This window comes from Cnephaeus nilssonii (assembly GCF_951640355.1).
Source record: "Cnephaeus nilssonii genome assembly, chromosome: X".
In the NCBI taxonomy this organism is placed as follows: Eukaryota; Metazoa; Chordata; class Mammalia; order Chiroptera; family Vespertilionidae; genus Cnephaeus; species Cnephaeus nilssonii.
Window position 1 is genome coordinate 90,467,003 of NC_137071.1, and position 22,592 is coordinate 90,489,594.

A 22,592-nucleotide genomic window follows, 5' to 3' on the forward strand; every position below is an offset into this window, starting at 1 on the left:
CTCTTATTATTGACTCGAACCAACAGTGTTTCTTCCTATAAACAGCCCTCATAATAAAATCACATTTTCCAGAAGTATCCTATCTAATAAAGAGGGAATATGTTAATTGACCCTCATGCTGTCGCAAAGATGGCAGCGCCCACAGCCAATAAGGGGGGAATATGCTAATTGACTGCCATGCCCTCAAAGATGGCGGCACCCACAGCCACAAGATGGCGGCTCCCAGTCCCCTCAGCCCCGCTGGGGCGCCTGACTCCAGAGTCCCCCGGTTCCCTCAGCCCCCCAGCCACCCAGGGCCGGCCTGAGACACAGGAAAGCCTTGGATGGCGGCTGCCCAGCCACCCAGGGCCGCCCGAGGCTCAGGTAACCAGGGCCGGCCGAGGCATGCCCTGCTGGCAGTAGCAACAGCAGAGGTGTGATGGGGGCGTCACCTTCCCCTGATCGCCTCCTGCCCCTGAGGGCTCCCGGACTGTGAGATGGGGCAGGCTGGGTTGAGGGACTCCCTCTACAGTGCATGAATTTTCATGCACCGGGTCTGTAGTTATTCATAATACATTCAGAATCACTGATTGCTTTTTCTTTATCTTTTTTTTCTTTGACTGGGTAGGTGTTTCAGTCTCTTGTGTTTGTTCTTTTATGCCAGATAAGGGCTGTTTGAAAACTATTTCATTATCTTCATCATCATTCATTTCAGCCACTTCAGATTTTCGTTTATCTAAAAATGTTGGTGTACAAAGTGGTGTGGGGCCCTGGCTAACCACAGTCTCCTCAGGAGTTTTAGGGATGGCTGAAGCCTTCTTCTTCTTCTTAGCCAAATTTTTTAAACTTAAAATTCTTCTAACGCCACTTCTTCAAAATAGACTCGCCCAGGCCATGTTATTTTGTGGAAGAGCCACTCAAGGGGCCAAAGAGCTGCATGTGGCTTGCGAGCCGCAGTTTGCCGACCACGGATCTAGGGGACAACTAATTGTAGATCTAGATATCTAGAAGGCTGGTGTCTACAAAGATGTGGATCTCTGACTTGGGTTTCTGAAGGTCGGTGTTTGAAGCATTGTTTTTCTCCTTTTTATGTAAAATCAATGAATGAAAATCATAATTAATTCCCTTCTTAGTTAGTCTCTTCCTGAGTAATTTTTTCTTTTTAAATTGCTCCTCTATCCGCAGCTTTTCAAGCAGTGTCCGGTTCTGGTTATACTGTTTCACTGCTGGATAAGACGGATTCTTTTTTTTTTTTTAAGACGGATTCTTAAATGGAATATGTCACTCTCTAAAAACTTCCTTGTGTATTTTCTCAGGTGACATAAAATGCCACTTCAAGAGTCTTTCACCAAAAAGGTAGTTGTTCATTGTTTTAGCAACTACCTTGGCAACATTTTTAGATTCAAATTCCATGAAGGCATAGCCTCTGCTATTTCTAGTCCTTTTACTTCTGGACAGCCTGAATCTCATAACAGTTCCAAACTGGGAGAAATATGCTCGGATCTGGGTTTCGTAAAGTGCTGGAGGTACGTGGCCCACATAAATTACTCCAGGCATAAGTTTTCCTTTTTCTTGATTCTGTTTCTTAGTTGAGCTCTGGTGGGCCTGAGCTATCTCCTTGTGAAACTTGGCGTCCTCCTGCAGGTTCAGGGACAGGAGCGGCTCGGCTGGGCCTGTGAAGACCACCATACTGACAGCATCTAAGCCACAGAGCTCTAGAGCAGACCCTTTTTGTGCAAAAAATAAACAGCAACTCTGAATATCTGGCCTTAAAAATTCAGGGGACCACTCACTAACTACTTCTCTCCTGATAGAATTTTGCAATCTTCGAAGAGGAATTTAAGTGAGAATTTTTTTCTAATTTGATTTCTGAAATTGAAGACATCTGTCTTTATAGAAAGCTTCAATGTACCATGTAAGGGTGCAGCAAGGTAAAAATGACCTCATTTTCATCTTTTACATTATACTTGAAAAATAAGACTATCTTTATATAAGGAAAAAAGCTTTCATTAAAGTTGAAGGGAAATACCAAAAATTTTAAGGAAGAATCATAGGAAGTACTAAAACTTAACAAATATTATAATTCCAAGTAACATCTTCATGCTGGATAGTGATTTCAGCCTATTTCACATGATTTGACTCTGTAAATTAATTCTTATAATTGCATAAAAAGTAATTATATCCCCAAAGTGGACAAAAGTCTCATAGGTCAAACTCAACTAGCACATAAATTACCATTTATACTTTGTTTGCATAAATAATTATCCTCGTCCTATTTCTACCACTTTCCCTGGGGAAAATGGTTTAATATTCCTGGGTCACCACTACCTTCATATATATATTCATTTATTCAGGAAAGGACCACAAAAGTACATTTGAAATGTCATTTGAAACCATTTTGGAAAAATAGAATTCCTTACCACCTATCACAATCATAATCATTTCAGGCTGACATTTCTCAGGGTTTGCCCAATGTACCTCTCTCTTTTCACTCTAATTTTCTCGCCAGGTAATTCTGGCCACATTTATGAAAATGCCAATGATCACATCCAGACCTACCAAATGCGGCTCTCCCCAAGTCAGAGATCCACATCTTTGTAGACACCAGCCTTCTAGATGTCTATATCTACAATTAGTTGTCCCCTAGATCCGTGGTCGGCAAACTGCGGCTCGCAAGCCACATGCAGCTCTTTGGCCCCTTGAGTGGCTCTTCCACAAAATAACATGGCCTGGGCGAGTCTATTTTGAAGAAGTGGCGTTAGAAGAATTTTAAGTTTAAAAAATTTGGCTCTCAAAAGAAATTTCAATCGTTGTACTGTTGATATTTGGCTCTGTTGACTAATGAGTTTGCCGACCACTGCCCTAGATGGATATGTGACAGCATATCCAAAATGGAACTTGCCACCTCTTCCTCTTTTGATACTCCCTTTCCATATTCCACATCTCAACCACTGGCCCCACCATCAACCTGGTTATCAAGGTTGGAATCTTCCCTATTATCCCATTTCCTTCAGTGCTTTCAAATGACTTCAATCAACAAATTCTACTGATCTGACCTTCTAGATCTTTCTCAACTCTATTCTCTTCTGTCCCTTTCCATTGCCTCATTTCAAGTCCTAATCATCACACACTTAGGTGACTAACAACCATCTTCAGAAATATTCTCCTGCCCACTTCTATCCACTCTGCATGCTGCAGCCCATGTAATGCTTTTGAAATAGAAATCAAATCATGTCACTTTTCTGCTTAAAACATGGTAATGGCTCCCTACACCTTCAGATAAAAATCAAAATTTCTTGGTGTGGTATGTTAGGTTCTGCAAATTTTCACCCAGCCTTCCATTCCAGCACCATCTCTTTTTGCTACACCTACATGCACACCAACCGCAGACACCAACCTATATGCAGGTCCAGCCTGTGTCTGGCCTCTTTGCATTTGCACATACTGTTTCTGCAGTTTGCTATGTCCATTTTTTTTCTGGCCTATCCTCCTACTCATCTTTCAGAATTTGCCTCCTCCAGGAAACCTTTAACACCAACCGTACTTTTTGCTCCCCTGACACCCTGCATGTATGAATCTATGTTGTATACATCTGTCTGTCCATGTCACCTAGGAAAACTGTGCTCCTTGGGGACATGTATTATCAGCTCCCCAGGCCTACCCAAATATGCAGAGGAATTTATTATGTGACAAAGGTGGTATTTTAAATCAGTAAATTAGTCAACAAATGATATGACAACAACAGGGTACAAAAGAGTTAAATCCATACCTTACGCAGTAACCCCAAGTAAATTCTAAGTTGATCAAACATTTACATTTTAAATAAGAAATGAGCCAAAACCGGTTTGGCTCAGTGGATAGAGCGTCGGCCTGCGGACTGAAAGGTCCCAGGTTTGATTCCGGTCAAGGGCATGTACCTTGGTTGCGGGCACATCCCCGGTAGGGGGTGTGCAGGAGGCAGCTGGTCGATGTTTCTCTCTCATCGATGTTTCTAGCTCTCTATCCCTCTCCCTTCCTCTCTGTAAAAAATCAATAATATATATATATATATATATATATATATATATATATATATATTTCTAAAAAGAAATGAAAGTATTAGAGGAATTCTTTGATAACTCTGAGCAAGGAAAACCTTCCTAACTTGGATATAAAACTCAGAAGCTATAAAAGAAAGTGTTCAGGCAAGAGTTAACCTAGCAGGTCTGAGACTGCTCTCCTTAAGTCCTGCTTGCATGGTTGACACTTGGCTGCCATCTAGAAACCTGGGTTTTGGGAGAGTTCTCAACATTCCCTAACTGCTAAGAGTGGTTTATGGTACCAGAACTGTATTTTATGCTGAACCCCTGCTTTCTTTCTGGGAGTCTGAAATGTTGATATGCACTCGGCAGAGGGTGTCTACGTGAATAGTCCCCAGTGAAAACCCTGGATACTGAGTGTTGTCACAACTCGTTGCTCAGGTAATTAAGTGTATCCTGCGAGGCTCGACTGGGAGAGGACTCTGGAAGCTCATGCCTGGTTCCCCTCAGACTTCACCCCATGTGACTTTTCCTTTTGCTACAAATAAATCACACTGTGAGTACGACTACATGCTGAGTCCTATGAGTTCTCCTAGTGAATCACTGAACCTGGGGATTAGGGGACCAACATATGATTTTGGGGGAGTGAACACAAACATTCAGTCTATAACAATACCTGTTTATACTTCCTGAAATTTCCATCATAGGCATACATTATCTATTTTTAAAAATTTAAAGTAAATGCTTATTGAATAAATGCCCTTTCTAGACAGAATATTCTTATTGATAACTTGGTTGCTGCTGGTTCCCATTCATTCACTCTACTGACATTAGTATATTCATTTAACAAACACTAAGGCCTTACTATAAATAAGGAATCACTGGAGAAAATGATGAGTAAGACACTGCCACTGTCTTTAAGGAGTAAGAAATTCTTCAAAGGAGAGCGATGAGGAGGGAACAACTATTGATCATGTAAGGAGGAAAGTGGTAAATGCCATGAGCGGTATAGATAAAGCCCTATAGGGCTCTAGAGAATGCCAAGTTTACTTGGACAGATGTGCCTGGAGTGACATTTATGGCATTTGTGCTACCATGGAAGGATAAGGTGACTTTGGACATGATAACAATGATGATGACAAAAAGGTACAAATGGAAGCCAGACTCAGACACTGTATGTGGCCATCAGCAAATACTTCATTCTCTTCACCAGAGTATAGGAGGGGTAAAAAAAAATGGAGACTGTTGAGAGGTGGGGCCACACTGTGAATGAGACAGAGGTTTGCATTTACACTGACAGTGAGGCAGGAACCACTGATGTTTAAGGGAATGAGACCATTAGAGCAGCATCCCAGAGAGATTAGTTTGACAGAAGGCATTTGTAGGGTGGATTAGAGAAGAGATAGAACTGAGGTAGGAAAAAGAGTTAAAGCACTATTCCAACAGCTTAGAAGAGGAAAGAGGAAAATCTGAACTAAGTCTGGGGAAGAAGAATTCCCCAGATATTGTTAACAAAAAGGGAAATCTTCCAATGACTTTGATTTTGGAGGATGAGGAGCAAGAGGAAGGGGGAAAAGGAGGAGATAGCATTAGAGAAACTGGGAGCAGGAGAGTAGGTTTGGGGGAAAGATGAGAGGCTAATTTAATCAAACATTTAAGTGTCAGCTGAAGTTATATAGCAGTTAAAGGGAAATGTAGGAGAAACCAAGATGGCAGGATAGGTAAACACCTGAACTTGCCGCATCGCACAACAACTTCAAAACTACAACTAAAAGACAAAACAGATATCATCCAGAACCACAGGAAGGCCGGCTGAGTGGAAATTACACAACTAGAAGGAAAGAGAAAAGCACACTGAGGCTCAGAGGAGGTGCGGAGGTAAAGTGCAGAGGTACGGAGGCGTGCGCGCGTGGAAAGGGCTGGCAACCGAGTATGCGGCTGGCTTTTTCAATCGGAAGGGAGACACAAGCTCCCGACTGCTCTGAACTCCAGTCCCAGGCGACACTTTGGGGACCCAGTCTCATACGGGGAGAAACTGGACTGTCTGGCATCAGGCGGAACTCGAGGGCGGCTTTCTCTCAGAGGTGCTTGCAGTGATTACGGAGGGACACTGAGACCCAGGGACCTCTTAGGGCAGGGTTGACGGGAAGCCACTGCTGTTTGCTCCACCCGGAGACACGCCCCACCCAAGCTGTGCTCAGAGGCTTTTGCATATGAATGGCCTAGTCCTTTGAAATCTAAACTTACCTAACAAACTGCAGCTGAGTCAGAGAGACCCAGAACATCCAAAAGAAGGCCCAAGGCCCCACAGCAGCTTGCATTGCTTCACAGCTGGGCCTCATCTGGGCACCTCCAAAACCCAAACAAAGAAGAGGAATCTGAAGATCTCTCCCTAGCTCCTGCTAGGTGGCCTCAGGCAGAGGCTAAATTAGCACCTCCTTGGAGATCCAAGAGCCAGTGTACCCAGGGGTCAGAGTGGGCCCATCCAGATTACAATTCCTCAGATTCATAAGGGACACACTCAGGGGGCAGACTCAGCGAGCACCAAAGCCCCACTGAAGCAATTCTTGCCCCATAAGGGTGTCTCCAGCACAGAAGTTCTCCCATTGTGGACACAGCTGACCCTCACAGCCAATTGGACTGGAGGTCAATTTCTCCCAGTAATACCAACAACAATCAAGGCTTTAACTACAACAATACTGTGCACACAGCCCACAAAGGGGTGCACCAAGAGTGTCCACCTCAGGTAATTGGGGAGGCTGAGCCACTGGGCCCTATAGGACACCTAGCACACAAAGCCACTCTATTAACATGGGGAAGCAGCCAAAATGCGGAGACAAAGAAACATGTCACAAATGAAAGAAATGGAGGAAAGCAAACTACTGGATATAGAGTTCAAAACCACGGTTATAAGGTTTTTCAAGAATTTTCTAGAAACCGCCGATAAATTTAGTGAGACCCTCGAGGATATGAAAAAGGTCCAACTAGAAATTAAGCACACACTGACTGAAATAAGGAATAATATACAGAAATCCAACAGCAGACTAGAGGATCACAAGAATCAAGTCAAAGATTTGAAATACAAAGAAGCAAAAAACACCCAACCAGAAAAGCAAAAAGCAAAAAGAATCCAAAAATATGAAGATAGTGTAAGGAGCCTCTGGGACAACTTCAAGTGTACTAACATCAGAATTATGGGGGTGCCAGAAGAAGAGAGAGAGCAAGATACTGAAAACCTATTTGAAGAAATAATGACAGAAAACTTCCCCCACCTGGTGAAAGAAATAGACTTACAAGTCCAGGAAGCACAGAGAACCCCAAACAAAAGGGATCCAAAGAGAACCACACCAAGACACATCATAATTAAAATGCCAAGAATAAAAGACAAAGAGAGAATATTAAAAGCAGCAAGAGAAAAACAGTTAGTTACCTACAAGGGAGCACCTATACGACTGTCAGCTGATTTCTCAACAGAAACTATGCAGGCCAGACGGGAGTAGCAAGAAATATTCAAAGTGATGAATAGCAGGAACCTACAACCAAGATTACTCTACCTAGCAAAGCTATCATTCAGAATGGAAGGTCAGATAAAGAGCTTCACAGATAAGAAAAAGCTAAAGGAGTTCATCACCACCAAACCAGTATTATATGAAATGCTGAAAGGTATTATTTAAGAAGAGGAAGAAGAAGTAAAGGGTAAAGATAAAAATTATGAACAACAAATATGTATCTATCAACAAGTGAATCTAAAAATCAAGTGAATAAAATATCTGATGAACAGAATAAACTGGTGAATATAATAGAATCAGGGGCATAGCCAGGGAGTGGACTGACAATCTTCTGGGGTGTGGGGGGTGCGGGAAGATACTGGACAAAAACCATACACCTATGGATGAGGACAGTGGGGGGGGGGGATAAGGGCAGATGGTGGGGTGGGAACCGGGTGGAGGAGAACTATGGGGGGGGAAAAAGAGGAACAACTGTAATAATTTGAACAATAAAGATTTATTTCAAAAAGGGAAATGTAAAGGTATGAATTGGAAAGTCATACTCAGAAGGGCAATGCTGAGAGACAGGAAAATGAGAAAGATTGCCAAGGGGTATATAGGACAAGAAGGAGGGGAAGAATGGACTTTTATAGAAAACCCACAGAGAGCAGAAGGAAGCAAAGGAATTTAAAAAACTGTGGTACATCTACACAACGGAATACTACGCTGTGATAAAAAAGAAGGAACTCTTACCATTTGCAACAGCATGGATGGAACTGGAGAGCATTATGCTAAGCAAAATAAGCCAGTCAGAGAAAGATAAATATCACATGATCTCACTCATTTATGGAATATAATGAACAACATAAACTAGTGAACAAAAACAGATCCAGAAATAGAGAAGCATCAATCAGACCATCAAACCTCAGAGGGAAGGTAGGGGAGGGTGCGGGTAAGGGGAAGAGATCAACCAAAGGACTTGTATGCATGCATATAAGCCTAACCAATGGACACAGACACTAGGGGGGTGAGGGTATGAGTTGGGGGGTGGGCAGTAATGGGGGGGGGATAAGGACACATATGTAATACCTTAATTAATAAAAAAAATAAAAAAGAAGAAAAGAAACTAGAGATGTAGGTGGGCCAGGAGACTCAGGTGTCAGAAGCCACAGGGAGAGGTGTCTAGAAGCATGATGGTCTAGATACCCTAACGGAGACTTCTGCTAAAAACATCTAAAAATGCTGGATAAAACAGAAACCTTTTTTTTTTTTTAATAAAACGCACTAATGAGCTGGCTAGGGAGGAATAAATACTCAGAAGCCAAGCACTTACTAGAAACAGGAATGCAGAGAGCAAGAGAAGCGCATTGGCTTTTACCTTTCAAAAGAGTGGGAGGGCGAAAAGTGGGACAATGAGTTCTGAAGTGAGTGGCTGCTGAGGATTTGTAGGCAAGCACTAAACGTCCTGCTTCTGAACTTGGATGGCAATGTAGGGGGTGGCCCAGCTGGGACCACTGTTCCAGGAGGTGGGGGAGTGGGGAGAGAAACTGAGCACATCCAAAGGCTGGGCAGGAGAGGACAGTGAGGAAAGAGATGAAAAGAAGAGGGCCAAGTCTGGCAGGAGACAGGAAGGGAAGAGATTTAGTAGTATGATTAGACCCTCAATTAGCCAAGATTACTGTTTATTCAAGAAGAAAATGTCCTGGCTATAATAAAAATAGAGAACTAAGACATACTTCACTCCCAAGGCTACATCTAGGCTAAAAATCAGCTGTGTGTGTGTGTGTGTGTGTGTGTGTGTGTGTGTGTATGCAATGTTACTTTTTATTTCAATTCCCACCTGAAAAATAAACTATTTACTTTTATCTATTAATTCTGTAATTGGCCTAGAAAATAAGAATCCACTACATTTCAGTCTGATTTGAAATCTCAAAGCAATTTGTAAAAATGTCCCCATTTCTGAACTAAAAAGTGAGGTCAAAGGGAAAAGTACCCTGTGTTCTCTATTCTCTATTTGTGGGATCACTTATCTCTCTCATTCAAATGATCCAAAAAGATGCACTCCCCATAACACACTTTAGAAAGTTTTATGTGATTATTTTTACAAGCAATCACAAGTGGGATAGATCAAGAGAAGACAAAAGATAGAAATGGTACAGTACTTAAGCCATACGACAGGGTTTGATGTGGCTCACCAATGCTAGGCCAAAAGAAATAAACAGCAAAGACTATGAAAACCAAAGGCAGCAGTAACTACCACCTGCAAATGCAGATGGGCCCTAATCTCAAAGATGTTGCTGTGTCGAAGATCTGCTATAAACCTCTGCACACACTCAAAAAGCACTATGCCACTAGTCATGGAAGGCTGCTAGTCTCCATAGAATAGGTCTTGTAACCCAGCTGCTTCTCTCTAGAAATCAGAGCCAGAGAGGAGTCTTCTCTCCTGTGCCAATTCTATTGCTCATACTAAGGTCAAATTCACACATACACACACACACCCCAAAAAACTTTGCAACTATATGACTGCTCATAGAATAACAACAAGTAGGAAATAGTGTGATGCCAAGAGCTTAATCTAGAATGGCACAGAAAAGTGGGAAGTGCAGAAACACAAATTCAATGAGCCGTGTTACCCTAAAAGCAGTAGGCCTGTGTAGGATCAAAGTGGACATTTAAAAAAATGAAAAACTATTTCTGAAGGATTCTGTTTATTACATATTACTGCTGCCCATGTTTCACATTTGTAGTTAAAATGTTTTCTGGATTTAATACTCTGAAATTTAAGACTTTCAATAAATCCTTTATCAAGGTACAGCCAATGATCCTATATAATAAGAGGCTAATATGCAAATCGACTGAACGGCAGAATGACCAGTCACTATGATGCACACTGACCACCAGGAGGAAGATGCTCAATGCAGGAGCTGCCCCCTGGTGGTCAGTGCGCTCCCACAGGGGGAGCGCTGATGGGCCAGAAGCCAGGCTCATGGCTGGTAAGCACAGTGGTGATGGCAGGAGCCTCTCCCGCCTCCGCAGCAGCGCTAAGGATGTCCCACGGGGAGCAGGCCTAAGCCGTCAGTCAGACATCCCTGAGGGCTCCTGGACTGTGAGAGGGCGCAGGCTGAACTGAGGGACTCCCCCCTCCCCCGATGCATGAATTTCATGCACTGGGCCTCTAGTTTTTTAATAAAAATACTTATCTTTAGCTATATAGAATTTTTCTTTTAAAGGGCTTCAAGTATCTCACATATGATCATAATTACTTTATTAATATTCTTGGAAAAAAGTGTGTTGGGGCCCTGGCCGATGTGGCTCAGTTGGTTGAACATCGTCCTGTGCACTGAGAGGTTGCTTGTCAGGGAACATGTCCAGGTTGCAGGCTCAATCCCTGGTTGGGGGCGTGCAGGAGGTAGCTGATCAATGTTTCACTCTCACATTGATGTATCTCTCTAAAAATCACTTTCAAAAATCTTTTTTAGTAAGTGTGTTAGGGTAATTATCCTTTATTCTTTGTACCCTCTGGGAAAATGGTGTGCCAATAACAGAACAGCTGACATTTACGGGACACTTACTGCATGCCAGGCACTGTTGTAAGCATTTTACATTTAATCCTCACAAAACCCCTATGGGGTTGAGACTGTTATCCCCATTACAGACGAGAACACTAAAGCACATAAATATTATGTGAGTTTCAACGTCACCAAGTATGTAAATGACTGAGCCAAATTCAGACACAGGCTGCTGGACTCCATGGCATGTGTTCAGAACCACACACCAAAAGGGCTCTGCAGACAGGTCACCTCACTGGGCCTCTCTCATCAGTAGCTGCTGAGAGCCTGGCAGCCGGGTCTCAGGTTCCATTTCTTCTAGCCCTACACTTCCTTTATGTGAGTCTCTGTCCCATGAGTTGTCATAAATTCAAGCCCTGTACCTAGACAAAATTCAAGAAATTCCATGCATGCCTATAGCTGTAAAGATCAATTTAAGTGATTTTATTAATGCCTAAATTAACTTAAAGTACATTTTATTCTACACATTCTACCATTAGCTAAAACTGCTTTTCAAAATTTCTAGAATATGATTGAGAGCCATGCACTTTACGCCATGACCCAGACATACATATACACAGATAGCTGACAGAAACATTTCAAGAAACCATATTTATCCATATTATGTATTATGCTCCTAGTATTTTCTCTTCTATTCCATTTAAAATGCTGGTTTCAATCTAGTAAATTAACTTCATAATTCAATAATAGGTTGGGATTTGCAGTTTTTTTAAAAAAACTCAGTCAATATTTATATTACCTTTGACTGAGTAAAAAATGAGCAAACAATCCTATATAATAAAAGCCTAATATGCAAAACATCCCCTCAGGCAGTCGTTCAACCAGGAGTTTGACCGGAAGACTGGGAGTTCAACCGCTCACTATGATGTGCACTGACCACCAGGGGGCAGCAACCAACCTCCCACAGCGCCTGGGCAGGGAGCTGCGACCTCTCGCCAGCTACCTGGGGGCGGGGGTAATGGGGACAGAGGTGTGGTGAGAATGCGGGGTGTCCGCCGAGCTTGCTCTAACTCCGCCTGCTACCCTTCCCTGGAATGCCAGGGCTCGCACATCAGGGGAACCCCCCCGCCCCGCCCCCGCACTCAGGTGCTGGGTGCCCACGAGGAGCCCACCCCACACGCATGCAGCCTTTTCTGGGTGAGCTGGGCAGCAGGCACCGGGACCGCAAGGGCCAGTTGGACTCCCCGTGGGTTTGCGCAGGAGCTGGTCTGTGAGGCCAGCCAGGAGAGAGCGCGCTGCCTGCCCAGCTTCCATGCAGCGCTGCTGGGCAGCCCAGGGGCCCACTCTGTATCCTGGCCTGCGGTGTCTGGCCACGCTCACCACATCTACACGTGGGGACTCGGGCACAGTGACTCAGGTGGAGGGGAGCACAGGGGAGCCCGGGGGCCCAGGGGCTTCCCAGGGCCCAGAGGTCAGCTGGGATCTGCTCTTCCACACTAGATGCCTGCACTTCAATCGTTGTCCAGGCCTAGAGACCGCAACCATGCACTAATTTCATGCACCAGGCCTCTAGTAAATCAATAAAGGAGAAACTCTGGCATTGAACATACCACCCCAACAATCAGACTTTTATTTTTCTGTAGCACTATCAGGCTCTGTTTCTACATACCCAATTTCTGCTCCTACCATTAAAAAAAATTACCATAGTATCAGAAGCATTTCTTATCATACAAATTTACCCAGAACTAGTATTGAGTTACAATGCATCTTAAAAAGCAAAGCCAAAATAAAACAAGAAAATACATTCTTTAGCTGCAATAGAAAATGTTACCTAAACAATTTTCACGTCTTACTGGATTGACATAATACAAAAACAATCAAGTTAATGGTTTGGGGTCAATTCTGTGTGGCTAAGCTGCTCACGTTAAATTAAAAGTTTAAATCCCAACATGAATACATTTAGTGGTGAAAATACTAATGGGGCAGGAGGCAAGAGAGAGCCAAAGGAGTGGTCTGAAAGAAAAAAGCCCACTCAGACACTATTCACCCCACGGCTGGATTTGGAACCCACCTCTCTTGGCCTCCAGATACTGTTGCATACATACAATAGCAAGTTTACTTCTGACTTCAAATAGCAATAAAAGTCACTGAGTTAATCTGCAGCTGATTGAACAGTTTCAATGATATCAACAAAGTGATATTTTTTCAAGCAGGGCCTTTTGTATTGTTCAGTGCAATCAGGCTTAGATTACGCTTCCAGGAAATCCCTTTTTGGCAAACTCTCGCATTCCCCACTGTGGCAGTTTGGAAACTTTCCTTTCCCTCCTGTCTCAGAGGAACAATTGTCCCTTCTTTCCAAAACTGCCCTACAAACTGGGCTTAATCCCATCCCCCTCTGCCTTCCCCAGGATACAGCTCAAGAAAGGATCCCTTCTCTCTGTTGCCTTAAAAAGATGTGTCCACAAATACATTCATTCACCTCTCTCAGACTCTAAGGAAAACACCTTCCCTCAACCTAGCTGCTACCATTACTTTTTTAAAAACTACTCTCTCTTTATTTATTTATTTATTTTTAAATTTTTATTTTTTATTTATTTCAGAGAGGAAGGTGGAGAGAGAGACAGAAACATCAATGAGAGAGAATCATCGATCAGCTGCCTCCTGCACACCCCACACTGGGATCAAGCTCGCAACCTGGGCATGTGCCTTGACCGGGAATCGAACCATGACCTCCTGGTTCATAAGTTGATGCTCAATCACTAAGCCAGGCCAGCTGGGCCATACTCTCTCTTTAAACCCCTACAAACTGTCTTCTGTCTCCTCCACTCAGATCATTTTCCTGGATTCAAAAAAGTCCAACCAATATATGCCAGGCACTGTACTAGGCACTGGGGATACAAAGAAAGAAAGGTCCCAATCTCAAGCAGTTCAGTTAAGGAATCCGGTCCCCAGAGAGCTTGCAATCATAAAATCTGAAGGACTCTTCCTGATCCTCTCCTCTCCTTGACCCTCCACAGCATCTCACACCCATGATCATCATCTTAAACTTCACTCTGTCTTTGACTCTCTGCAGCTTGTAGGGAGTGAAGGTTGGAAAGGAGCCAACAAAGTGAATGCAAATGGTTAGAGAGATGAGAGAAGAACCTGCAGGGTGGGGTCTAGATCAGCGGTCGCCAATCTTTCAGACCTCATGGACCACCAGTGGTCCGTGGACCACTGGTTGGCGACCACTGGTCTAGATAAAAATTTTCAGATGGGCAGTGAAATGAGAAACAACACTGAGAATTTGCACACAGATATCATCTTCAGGCCACCAGTGTCCTAGTTCAACACTGTGGACCTCTTGCTTGGCCCTCTGACTTCCCTTCCTGACTTCAGGAGCTCTCTTCTCTATTTATTCTTCATGACGTTGTATTCAGTTCTAATATTTATCTGAAAACCTTCAGTGGTCTCTGCTACTTCCCAAAGTACAAACTCCTTATTCTACCAAGGATATCCACTAGATGACCTCAGATTGTCCCCTCTTCCCCACACTACAGCCAAACTTCACTCAAACACTTTGCAACACTTCTAGCGTTCCCTCTGCTACATCAAGAGTCAGGGGATTACCTCTGCTTTAAATTCTACTTCTCCCACCATCCTCACCCACTGAAAGTGATAACCATCCTTCAAGGCCCAACCCAAATGCCTATCAATTCCATATAGTCTTTTTCAATCTGGATTGGATATGCTGTCTTCATCCTGAAACTTCTCAATGGACTTCCTCTGAATTTCTCTTACAGCACCAAATGTACACTGTCCTATATTGAGGCCATACATGCTTGTCATATCACTTCTGTCACATCCCTAAATGGTACTAGGTATCATTCATCCTGTAGTACATTCATCCTCACCTGGCATCATTGCTCCCCAACACTACCCAAAACAGTACTTTGAAATGAACTTGATTTGTGAAACAGTTACACATGTTGACTTTAATAGCAGGGTCTGATATTCCAAAAGCCATGTCAGTAGCTGGTCTGTTTTTATTTGTACTTTGTATTATTTTGGTGTCCAGTCTAACTTTTTAAAAATGAATTTTAGTGGTTAGAACTCAGAGAAATTAATTTCCCAAAATTATGAATGAGCAATTCAGTTCACATTTTCTCCAGTTTTCACTTTATTAACTTCCTAAAGGAAGTAGATTCCTGGAAAAAATTTTTAAAAAGGCAAAAGTATCAGGACTTGAGAAATCAAACTCTCTGTGAACCATTCCAATAACAGCAACATCCAGAAATCCATCCATTTTTTCCCTTTAATAGACTTCCCCTTCATTTTCTATTAAACCCAAGATTAATAAAAAAATCCATCATACAACTCCCATGCAGAAGTCATCATGCTGATTAGAGAAATTAAAAAAAGGCTGATCCCTGCCTTGATAAGCTCACAGTATAGCAGGGAGGATGGGCAATTACTACATAATTATTATATAAGGCAAACTGAGATTAAGTGCTGTGATAGATTAAGTGCTGTGATAAACCTGCCAAGTTTAACAAGTGAGATGGTGAGATTAACTCCCATCAGGTGAATGCACATGACTTGGAAAAAGGACCTGGGATTGAGCAAGATGTTGGAGGGTGGGCTTTAAAGAGACAAGAGGACTGCAGGAGAAGAGGATAGAAAACCAAAGGTTCCAAGTCCAGAAAGTTCTATGTATGCCAGAAGAGTATAGTGTGGTCCCATGTAGTTGGAGTGCAGGTATAAGCTATGGGAAGTCACTGAGAAGTTTGTTTTGTGGAAAGTTGGACACAGAGTGACATGATCAAAACTGGCAGCATTGCCAGGCCAGCATGGCTCAGTGATTGAGCACCAGGCTATGAGCAAGGAGGCCATGGTTCGATTCCCGGTCAGGACACATGCCCAGGTTGCAGGCTCGATCCCCAGTGTGGGGCAGCCAATCAATGATTCTCTCTCATCATTTATGTTTCTATCTCTCTCTCCCTCTCCCTTCCTCTCTGAAATCAATAATAAAAATATCTGTTTTTTTTAAAAAAAAACTGGCAGCATTGTAGAAGATAAGTTGAAAGGAGAAGAAACTAAAAGAAGGAAAGCCTGTTGGGAAGCATGACATAAATTAGGAAGCATAAGTAGAAATGTATAAAAAATATTTGAGAGTTACTAATAAGTAGAACCTATAGGGATTTGGAACTGATGTGGGTATGAAAGGCAAGACAGGGGAAGAATAGAAAAGTTGACTTCAAGTTCTCGAACCTGAACAACTGAGAACCATCCAAATTGAGGGACATGTAGGATCAAAAGCAGGTCTGGTGAACTGCAAAGAGGATAGGGAGGTGACGAACTTGTGATCCTCATGGACTTCCAAAGAAAGATGCTTGTTAGGCTTGTTAGATTCACTCAAGGCCAATGTCAGGGCTAGATTTAGAAATCACCCATACAGCTCTGGCAGCTTAAGCTATGAGACACTAAATGAAACCATTAAGGCAAAGAAAGTAACATGAGAAGAGGGCTGACAGGGGACCACTGATGAGATTTTTACTTTTAAGGAAAAGATAGAAGCAGTGGATACTGGGAAGGAGTAGTCAAGATGGTAGAGGAACACAGAAATCAAAACTTGCAAGAGGGTGGTCAAAATGGTTGAATGCCTGGGGGAGAGAAAACAGAATTAAGACTGAAGTGAGGTACTATATTTGGCCAGTAAAAGGCCATGAGTTCCAAGTAGGTACCTCCAATAAAGCTGGATACTGCAATGGGTTGGAGGAATGAATGAACTGGAAATAAAGACAGACTACTCTTTCCAGAAGACTAAATTGAAGTGAGAGATGGGACAGTAGTTTAGGGGAAAGCTGGCCCAATACTTGACATTTGAAGAGGAGTAAACCCTAAAAGAGGCAGAAGATGCCAGAAAAAGTGGGTGAATAATAGAGCAGGATCTTATAGATGGGCTGGGGCCTCAGTTTCTTCAAACTTATGTGAGCCATTCTTTAAATTTCTGATAATTTAGGGCCAGATATGTAAAACCCAGAACACTTTCCCTAACTGAATTTTCATGGATTAGACTTATATTCTCACCTTCATAATAATTTCAAATATGTGGTCCCATAAAACTTTTTTATCCTAATAGTTAAAAATATTTAATATTGAAATATCTTTTAAATCACATATTTAATAAAAAACTGAGAAAAGGCTGAAAATGTATTGAACTCTGTGATATCACTGCATTTGTTTTAAGCATTACATTTGAATCTATAATCAAAACATGACTCATGATGAGTACTTCATATCCTTCTAAATTTCTACAGTCTTTGTGTAATTGTCCTTTTTAATCAACCATGAATTTCCTTTGACTGAAACAACTGCTGATGAAATCTGGGAAGAGAGAAGCCTTTTTCTCATTATAAAAAAACATGATACATTTATTGCAAATAAATTCATTAACTAAAAGCCATAGGAAGAAGAGCTACATTACAAAGTAGCTCTTCTATTTAATGATCTCTTTCATTACATTCAGTCTAGCTGACAACATATTGATCACATATATATGTGTGTATGTGTGTGTGTGTGTATTTTATTTTTAAAGAATTATTTCCTTGTTTACCCCTTTGAAGGTGTTTGCCTCCAAGTTTGTTTAGCACCAAGCAAAAGAGGAGAAAGGTAAGAATATGCAAGCAAAGAATGACACACACAAAAAAAGAAAAGAAACAGCAAGACCAAGGCAGAATACAAAATTGTTTTAAGGGCAAGATACATGGGAAACATTATTTCAGTCATGTGTCAAAACAAAATTAGATTATTCAGTTTAGTGACTAGAAAGGAAAAGTTCTAGGTATACACATCCTGAATCTTGTTTTAGACAAAGTCATAGATTATAAGTAAACACACACATAAGTCTGTCCTGCAAAATATACACTAAATGCTATCAAATGACATTTAAAGTGCCACTCCTTAAAAAGAAAGTCTGCACTGAACTATTGTCTGTGTCCATGGGGTATGCATATCGTTCTTTAGCTAATCATGTCACCTTCCTTATCCAGTCATCCCCACAGGGGGACAACTGCAATTATGTCAACTTTAAATATTTTTAATTTTAAAAAAAGAGCCTGCCTTACTCAGCAACTGCCTGCATTACCTGTACAATGTATCTGAATTTTAGAAGTGGGTTTGCTTAAATGACATGTAGTCTCAGAGGACTTGTTCCCATTTATAACTGGTGCCACCAAAGCCTGACATGCATCCATTCTTAGCTCCCAAGTTGAGGAAAAAGACCTTTGGGACGTGACTTCACAGTGTGGCATATCACATGGCCACCATGGCCCACTTCACAGCTTCATGCCTGTTACAGAGGGCTGGCCAAGACCCAGAGCATGCTCAGGGATGGGAGAGAATAAATTGCTCCAGGTCAAGCTCCCAGGCTCACTCAGAGTTCTAATCCACCTCCAGGCCCGCAATGCAGTCACCTGGGATGAACCATCCCGCACAGGCCGTCTACCTCTGGGAATCGTTCAATCATGTTTAAGAAATACCCTCACATACACATCACATGGGGAAATGCAGCAAAGATAGTATATGAAAGAGGAGACACCCAAGAACCTTTCGACGCTGAGAACCCTGGAATTTACCAGACTATGGGCCAGAGGAAAGGCGTGTCTCGTGAGGATCTCAAACATATCTCTTCTGCTGTGGCCTTCTTGTTTCAATGCGAACCTTAGGTTTCTCATGTCCTAAGGGGCAGGAAATTTGACATATCAGAGTTCAAATAAAGCCATATTTGTTAGCTAAAAATCTTGTATTCAACTAAGGAGTAGAAGATTCACTTACCTGAAAGGGTAATTTATCTAGATTACAAAGAAAATTACTTTGCTTTGTATGATATTTTGAAATATCTAGTTTAAGAACCCCAGAAAATATTCCCATTGTAATCATGAATGTAAAATCAAAGCAACTAGTGCTAAAGAGAAGACAGCTAAAATTCATTTTATAAAAAAACACATCAAACCTTGCCTTGCATATCATCTACTGTGTCTGTCTACTTTAACTGGTTTCTGGGATATTTTTAAATATAAAACTGTATTTTATTCATAGAACTTTTCAAATGTATGTTTGCTATCAAATATAATCTCAACATTGTCAAACATGTCATTTAAATACAGAAGCTCTTTCCCTCACTCTTTATGTTTTTAAAGTCTTATTTTTAAAAATTAGGAAATGATTGGCATTTTAAACTCTCATACAAGTAATGTGATACCTTTTTGCTATACAATTTTACTTTTATAGAGTTCTATATAACCACAGAGTTCTATGTTGCCCCATATTAGCAGTGACTATATTTCCAGGAACTAAAAATTAATGATCAAACCATATTTTAAGGATAGCTTCTATTACATATCTCTTTAATACGCAGGAAAACCTTCCTTTAAACCAAATCTAAACAGAATAAGCTCCCATAAGTATCAATTTATATTATACAGTAAAATAACATTCTATCTTATTTTTAAAGCTGGAGTTTTTAGGTTGTCTCTTAAATCAATCATGGCACTAAGAATATTCTATTGTATCCTGCATGCACTTTCAACCAGAAATAGGCACTATGTTGGACTCTGGGGATACAGATACGCATGAATGAGACAGATCCAGTCCCTGCCCTTTTGGATGTCACCAGTTTCATATTTTTCAAAGTGTTTTTAATTTATTATCTCAAGAGCAGTTTTAAAGCTTCCTAAGTCTTCAATGTGAAGGACCAGCAAAGGCCTTGCCATATATAATCCAACATGTGAATGACAGCAAAGGAAGTATAAAGAACCAGACTCTAAGACCTCTAATGAATGACCCACGATAGATTATTCTGAACACAGATAGCATCTACTGGGCCTTGGCAGCTCCCGGATTCTGTGCTTTCGTTTTTGAAAACATGTAACTGAATAAAATCCAAAAACTGATTCACAACATATCCCAAGAAAACAGTAACATTAGTTGTTGGCTCATGATGCCAAACACTAGTTAAGCAGAAGGAAAACAACTCATTTCAATAAGATGATATGCTTTTAAAGAGCATGCCATGAGATATAAGTATATCATAAGAAGTCTCAGGGCTCAAAGAGCTGTGAGGAACTTTCTTCCTAACAGCCTTGGGTCAGATGATAACTGGGCAGCATCATTCTCTTAACCACTCAGCAAGAAATTAGACCATTTCTGGGTAAATATTTATTCTGATCTATCAGTGATTCCAGCAACTACTTTCAATGTGCCAAAGCAAAAGTGATTCAAGTGACTTATTTTTGCCATCTGATGCAGATGTAATTAAAGGACAGGAAGAATTACTACCTCATCTTGCCAACAAGAAAACTGAAGTGGAAAAGGCAAATGACTAACAGAAGGCAGATCACCACATTTGTAAGAGAAATATGGGCATATACTGTTAAGTTCCAGTTGGTCTCCTTTAGAGTCTGCCTCATTAGGGAAGCACACCTGGGAAAGAGCCTTGCGGCGTAAGAATGTGGTAGTTTGACCCTCAGCTTCTTTAACAACTGGGTCACATGGGGATGCAATAAGCCTCATTATAATAAACTAGAGGCCCGGTGCACGAAATTCGTGCACGGAGGGGGTTGTCCCTCAGCCCAGCCTGTACCCTCTCCAATCTGGGACCCCTCGAGGGATGTCCGACTGCCTAAACGGGCAGTCGGACATCCCTCTCACAATCCAGGACTGCTGGCTCGCAACTGCTTGCCTGCCTGCCTTCCTGATTGCCCCTAACTGCTTCTGCCTGCCAGCCTGATCACCCCCTAACCACTCTGCTGCCAGCCTGTTTGCCCCCAACTTCCCTCCTCTGCCGGCCTGGTCACCCCTAACTGCCCTCTCCTGCACGGTTGATCACCTCCAACTGCCCTCCCTTGCAGGCCTGGTCCCTCTCAACTGCCCTCCCTTGCAGGCCAGGTGCCTCCCAACTGCCCTCTCCTGCTGGCCATCTTGTGGTGGCCATCCTGTGTCCACATGGGGGCAGGATCTTTGACCACATGGGGGCAGCTATATTGGGTGTCGCAGTGATGGTCAATCTGCATAGTACTCTTTTATTAGATAGGATAGAGGCCTGGTACAGGGGTGGGGGCCAGCTGGTTTGCCCTGAAGGGCGTCCCGGATCAGGTGGGGGTTCCCTTGGGGTGTGGGGCGGCCTGAGCGAGGGGCCTGTGGTGGTGTGCAGGCGGGCCACGCCCCCTGGCAACAGAAGAAAAGATGAGACCCTGGTATCTGGAATTTATTTTCCTTCTACAATTGAAACTTTGTAGCCTGAAGCGGAGCCAAGCCTGGGGCTCCCTCCCAGGCCTCTAGCCATTTGTGTTGGGGTTATAATTGAAACTTTGTTGCCTTAAGCGGGTGGGCCCGGCCCAGGGTGTGTGGAAAGCTTTGCTTCCCCTGTTGCCGGCGGCAACCCTGGCCTGCTCTCTCAAGCTCCATTCTGCCGCCATTTGTTTGAATTTGTTTACCTTCTATAATTGAAACTTTGTAGCTTGAGTGGAGGCTTAGGCCTGGCCAGGGCAGGCGGAAAGCTTGGCTTCCTCTGTTACCTAGGAAACCTTGCTCTCTGTGGCTGTAGCCATCTTGGTCTGGGTTAATTTGCATACTCACTCTGATTGGATGGTGGGCGTGGCTTGTGGGTATGTCGGAGAGGTATGGTCAATTTGCATATGTCTATTATTAGATAGGATGAGTGGAAGTAAACACATCCTTTTTGCAGCAACACCGAAGGGCTGATCTATTGAGGTGTCATTTCTAGAATACATCTAAAGAAATAACACCATCACTGCTGACTTCAAAATAGCACATTGTCTTTAAACTGAGTAAATGAGAATGAGGTGTGCAAGAAGACAGAAGGCTTTTTGGTGATATGGTTTGGCTTTGTGTGTTTTTTTAAGGCTCCAAGTTGTTAGCAGGGGCTACACAACCTGGGGGGGGGGGTCATAATTCACATATTCAGAGCCATCTTTTCTTCTGTTGCTAAACAACATCCATTGGGACGTATATCTACCATGTGAAAGCTGTTACACGCAAACAGAAATCCCCATGTTTAGAGCTGGTAAAACCAAATATGTAGGGGTTGTGACTACTTGCTTCAGTAGAGAAACACAGTTGTATGATGGTTACTGACTACAGATGTCAGCTGGCCTATGAGAAGCAGGAGGGTGAGTTTTTATCCCACTGCTGCAGATCCCCTTTAATAACTTCAGGTCTTACTGCGAAAATGGAACTTGATTCTCATGGCATTGGTGTTTCCAGGAAGATAACTGAGTTAAAAGGTTGTGCTACAACATTGTTCTTGGCCACTGTCTTTGAGCTTAATTCTAATTCCAAGAAATATAGGGTATGCCCCCCAAAATGTGTACATACTACTTTAACAGCTGATAACTCATTTAATAAATAGAATATTAATAAACATTGACTTTATAATCATTCAAAGTATATGTGTAACACTTGAGAATTATGCCTGGTGAAGTGTTCCCAGCCTTTTGTTCTTACAATAAAACAGTCAAAGGGTAAAAATATGCTTTCTCTTATTAATTTTGGGTGATTAATAGTCAATACAAGTTTTTCCTATTGATAAGGCAACA

General features: G+C 42.3%; 2 protein-coding genes across 5 annotated transcripts in view; both read right to left on the bottom strand.

The window, feature by feature from the left end:
* MTM1 (myotubularin 1) overlaps positions 1-22,592 on the bottom strand; it is a 115,456-nt gene that overhangs the window by 43,379 nt on the left and 49,485 nt on the right. For all 4 annotated transcript variants that reach the window (XM_079764790.1, XM_079764791.1, XM_079764789.1 and 1 more), the window contains exon 6: positions 18,612-18,713. In XM_079764790.1, the coding sequence (XP_079620916.1) occupies positions 18,612-18,713 (102 nt within the window). The remainder of the gene's footprint in view (positions 1-18,611; positions 18,714-22,592) is intronic.
* On the bottom strand, positions 976-1,715 carry LOC307096040 (MKI67 FHA domain-interacting nucleolar phosphoprotein-like; the record flags this gene model as incomplete). The annotated part of the gene is given in 3 exon segments (XM_079765629.1): positions 976-1,233; positions 1,237-1,260; positions 1,264-1,715. Coding segments are annotated over 3 exon segments (687 nt in total). The 5' UTR covers positions 1,669-1,715.